Genomic DNA, 5203 nt, shown 5'->3' with positions numbered 1-5203 from the left:
CCAACTATAAAAGATTAAATTTGGTATGATAACCATGAAGTTGTTAAGCAGATCAAACCTCCCACAGAAATAAATAAAAGAGGATATTTTTCTATTAAAGAATTAAAAACGCATAATAATATATAATGTTATAAATAATCTGTCCTATTTTATATTAACTTTTCTTAAATTAGTGATTTTATTTATTGTCGGAAGAATGTTCCTCAAATGCCTGATTTAGGATCAGTGTCTGAATTAGGTTCACTGACATGTCTGATTTTGGAGCAAACTGCACTCTTGATGTCGGAATTAGGTGATTTTTGTATGGTTATAATAAATATAAAAATATAATTAACTTGTCGAAGTTTTATGATTAATAATTTGTCAGGTTCTCTTAGAAATAGTTATTAATTCGAGAAAATAAAATCTGATCAATGTTACTCAATAAGTATTAATTCCAATAAATAAAATGGAACGTGAAAGCCTAAACATGTCTGAATTTGGGCCACTGACCTTAAGTGCTATATATTTTTTAATGGAGGTTAAATAAAAACAATAAAAAAAAATATTTGTACAACTATTGAAAAAGTGTAGGAAATTGTGTATCATTTTTGCATTGACATTTTAATTAAATTTTATAATTATGTGATAATACTTACATACATATATTCAAATTAAATTATAAAGTTTTGATCAATGAAGCACAAATAAGTAAAAAACAGGATTAATTTCACTGTATTATCTTCATTATAATATGAATTCAATTTACACTTCAGTCTAAGTAACACGTGGCCGGCTATGCTAACACCAAAAATTTAAAAAGTGGAAATAATTGAATTATACAGTATTTCGTTCACTACAAAATAAATTTAATTAATTTTATAGCGTCAACAACACGTGGTAATTATGCTATTAAAATGTATCTTATATGACACGTTCATAGATTTACCATAGCAGCGCCATCTATTGATTACTTACTCAACCCAGTCGAAAGGTATCGACATCTGTTAGAATCATTTGGAGTTAACAGATAATTGTGACTGTCAAATAATAACAGACAAATAATTAGCAATAAATTAAAATTGCGACTATAATTTGAGATTTAAACTATCCTATCTCTCAAGTTGGATCGAACTGCACATGGTGTGCGAATTTTATTATAATCGGTTAATTGGTTTACGAGTCCATTGAAGACAAACATTGTGACACGAGATTTATATATATTAAGATATATATATATATATATATATATATATACATATATATATATATATATATATATATATATATATACATATATATATATATATATATATATATATATATATATATATATATATATATATATATATATATATATATATAAGGTGTACGCCTGACGGGTACATATCACCTGTCTCTACTATTAAGGGATTACTCGACGTTCTGGAAAAGACCACGCACGCTCGAAGTATTTTCAAACACTCTGGATATATGCCCAGATTTAACTGGGCAATACCCCTCTCAGGTTACATACACACACACACACACACACACACACACACACACACACACACACACACACACACACACACACACATACACACGCGGACAGCACAACATATATTTGTGAGTGTAAATATAATATAAAGAAATAAAATGTGTAAATAAAAAAATAAAATTATTGTATATATTGGGTAAAAATAAAAAGTAAAGATGTAATAAAAGAAATGTGTGTAATGGTAAAATGAATATATATGTTCCTAAACTACGTGTATAAATAAAATAACAAAAATAAACAAAATAAAACATACATATAACTGTGTTCGCAGACGCTCCCCCCCCCCGGTAGGCAATCTCTCCTCTTCTTCTTTCTTCCGCAGAATCGCCCTGACGAAACCGTGAATGCTTCCATCGTCCCGAGTCCGAGAGCATAATGTCCACAAGACTGATCACGGACTTGAGGCGATGGTTTCAGGCGATTACGGTCCCGCGTGAAACGGGCGCAATCCAACAGCGTATGCGACACACTGTCCAAGCCATCCCCGTAAGGGCAGGCCTCACAGGCTGCTCTCCCGAACCTATGCAGGTAGCTGCGGAAGGAAGCAACCGTGTCCCGTAAGCACCTGCGTCAGATAATCTAAACGCCGGTGCTTACAGGTCAGCCATCTACTCAGGTTCGGTATCAGGGACTTCGTCCACTGTGCAACATCCACCGTTGCATCCCACTCCCGCTGCCACAGGAGCAACGTGTGGGCTCGCTCTTCGGCCTCGTCACGGCGACTCCGGTGGAGCCGCTCCCTCTCTAGCACTGCATAAGGTGCAGGGAAACACATCCCGTGATCGCCCACAGGGCCGCCGCAGACACAGTCCTATAGGCACATGCTACACGTAGCAGGCTAATCCTATCCACGCGTACCGAGCGCTCCCGGTAGGACGATGTTTCCATCGCCCTATACCAGACTGGGGCTGCATAGAGGACGGTCGAATGCACAACACCATGTAGTACCCTCCTCCTTTCGGGTTTAGGACCACCGATGTTGGGCATCAACCGGCTCAGCGCAGCCACTCTCTGAGCGGCCTTCTGTGCGACCACACGGACGTGCTTCCCCCACCGTCCGTGGGAGTGGATATTCACCCCCAAATACCTCACAAAGACCACTCCCGTCCTGTCCCTAGGGCCTATGAGGACGATCGCCTCGGTTTTCCCCGTCGCAAGTTCCAGGTCTTGGTCGCCTATCCAGTCGCTCACGACGTTTGAGGCCATATATCCCCTATGCAGGAGTTCGTCCCTGTCCCGGGCCGTGACCAACACAGTGAAGTCATCCGCGAATGCGAAAGGGGTACACCCCTCACCATATTCGCGGCGCATGACCCCGTCATATGCCAGGTTCCACAGCGTCGGACCAAGGACAGACCCCTGGGGGACCCCGGCCGTAACGTCGGTCACAACTGGACCCTCGACCACGAGCTTTCGCTCCGACAGGTAGTCAGCGACGATATTCCGCAGATATTTTGGACAATTTCGTCCACTCAAGGAGCTCATCACGTGGGACCGCTTTATGCTGTTGAGGGCGTTTCTGACGTCGAAGAGAAGCAAAGCAGCCCACTTGCTGCCGCTACCCTCTAAGGCCCGAAACACCGCCAACACACACTTACTCGTACTTTTGCCCGCGACGAAGCCATACTGGTCTGGGGACAACTCTCCAGACCTCTCTATCACCTCTTCGATTCTTGCTCTCAACAATCTCTCGTACAACTTTCCGAGGAACGAAAGAAGGCAAATCGGCCGGTGTTTCCATCCGGTTTTGGGGATCTCACACCAGCTTTGAGAACTTCCAAAAAGCTGGAAAAATCTGACGGACAAGCAATGCGTTCATGCCCAAAAGCCAGTCAGACTCCAAGCGTTCCAGGTGCTTGACCGCCTCAGGCGGTATCGAATCTGGCCCGTGAGCCTTTCCGGCCTTAAGGGCCCCACTGGCAACAGCGAGTTCCTCTAGGGAGAAGGGAACAATCCGTCCTGCATCTTCGGCCTCCTACTCCACTCCATGCCAGCCGCCGGACGGAAACAGTTCTGTTACCAGAGCAGTCAAGTCCGCGAGTGGCATGGTGTAGAGGGGGTAGGCATCGACGTGCTTCATGACGATTTTGTCCTCCAGCGCCCTCCAGCATCTCTTCTTCTCCCTTCGGATAAGATCCTTCATTGTCCTCTTTCGCGCTCGGTGTTCGGCAAGCAACTCCAGATACACTCGTTCGCTCTCTCTCACTCTTGCTCTGGTCATTCTGCGACGCAGGGCCAGGCATTCTTTCCTCATTCGGGTAATGCAATCATTCCACCAATAAGGCACACGACGGTCACCACCTAAGGTACTGTACCTGCTCTTTCTCTCAAGCCGGGTTTCACCACACGCTCGAGTCCCTCCACTGATGGTGGTAGGGCTCGAGCCATCGCTATCTCCCATTGCGTAACACCCTTATACACGCTCCAATCATACTTACATCCCCCCCGCCGGGTAGACATATCCTTAGCAGGAGTGCCGTCCACCGTGAAGGCGATGTACCTATGATTGGTACCAGTGTACTCCGCTAAGACCGCCCAGTCACTTACGTGCCGAGCTACCTCGTGGGAGCCACAGGAGACGTCAATGTGCGTACCAGAACCGCCTCTCACAAACGTGGGCTCCTGGCCGGTGTTTAATACTACCAGATCCAGAGCCCCCAGACAGTCCATCCATCCATTTGCCCTCGGGCATCAGTGACCGGGGATCCCCACGCCGCCGACTTTGCGTTTAGGTCCCCTATCACTAACACCTCTCCCCGCCGCTCACCAATAATCACGCCAACTATCTCGTCCAGCCTTCTTCCATATTCCTCTGCTGTTATATTAGGCGAGATATAGCAACAAAGGAAACTCATGTTCTCGAACCTTACATTCACGAAACCCCAGTGGGATTCGATACCATGTATTCTCAATTGACGGTTCCGGATAAACACACCGACACCGCCCAGACTATCAACGAACCAGCCTCGGCTCCTCACCAACGTGGGGTTCGGTTCCGCCGCGACAAGGACGTCAAAGTCACCTGTCGCAGCGAAGCCCACAGCGAGATCGTGTGCCAATCTCGCCGTGTTCACGTTGGTTTGGAGGACCCTCAGTCGGGGAAGACGCGTGGTCGCCATCTCGGACAGAGAGTCACGCCAGTCTCTGGGCCGCCCCAACGGACGTGCCCCTAGCCTCATCAACCAGACGTCTAAATACTGGACACGCTCGACTGTCATTCGAGTGGCCCCCCTGCATACAAGTCATACAGAATCTCTTTTTTTCCTTGTAATTGTAGGAGACATGGCCATCCTTGCCGCATCTCCTACAACCCTTTCTCTCTTCCATCTTACATTCGCCCTTTCGATGCCCAAATGCCTGGCATCTGTAGCACCGAACGAGCTTTACTTTTTCTCTAGCTCGGCAGGTAACAAAACCCACCCGGAGCTTGACCATTCAATCAGCCGTGTGGCCACTCTCTCTTCAACTTCCACGGTGACGGAGCCGCCCCTACGTGAAAGCCGAAGCCCTCTTAATTCGCAGGCAACACTGTTACCTGCAAATTCATTCACACTCTTTACCACGTCCTCCGGCGTGGTGATCTGATGCAAACCGGTCAGGAGAACCTCCCTCATCCGGCTGCCGCCCTTCGCGACGGCCGATTTGACCGCGCCAGAGCCGCCGGTGGAGATAGCTTTCCTGACC

The 5203-nt window shown here is 46.1% G+C and overlaps 1 protein-coding gene across 1 annotated transcript; it reads right to left on the bottom strand.

Annotated features, from left to right (window-relative positions):
- Positions 1–4158: 4158 nt before the first annotated feature.
- LOC140450999 (uncharacterized) lies at positions 4159–4638 on the bottom strand. The gene has a single exon (XM_072544704.1). It carries the CDS (start codon positions 4636–4638, stop codon positions 4159–4161), a length of 480 nt encoding a protein of 159 aa, XP_072400805.1.
- Positions 4639–5203: the final 565 nt, after the last annotated feature.

Source organism: Diabrotica undecimpunctata, chromosome 9 (genome assembly GCF_040954645.1).
Source record: "Diabrotica undecimpunctata isolate CICGRU chromosome 9, icDiaUnde3, whole genome shotgun sequence".
Taxonomy (NCBI): Eukaryota; Metazoa; Arthropoda; class Insecta; order Coleoptera; family Chrysomelidae; genus Diabrotica; species Diabrotica undecimpunctata.
Note: the sequence above shows the minus strand (reverse complement) of the source record. Positions and strands in the feature narration are given on the sequence as shown.

What these genes read in the sequence shown, in the direction of transcription:
- LOC140450999 (XM_072544704.1), bottom strand. Translation starts at nt 4,638, where the DNA reads ATGGCGACCACGCGTCTTCCCCGACTGAGGGTCCTCCAAACCAACGTG.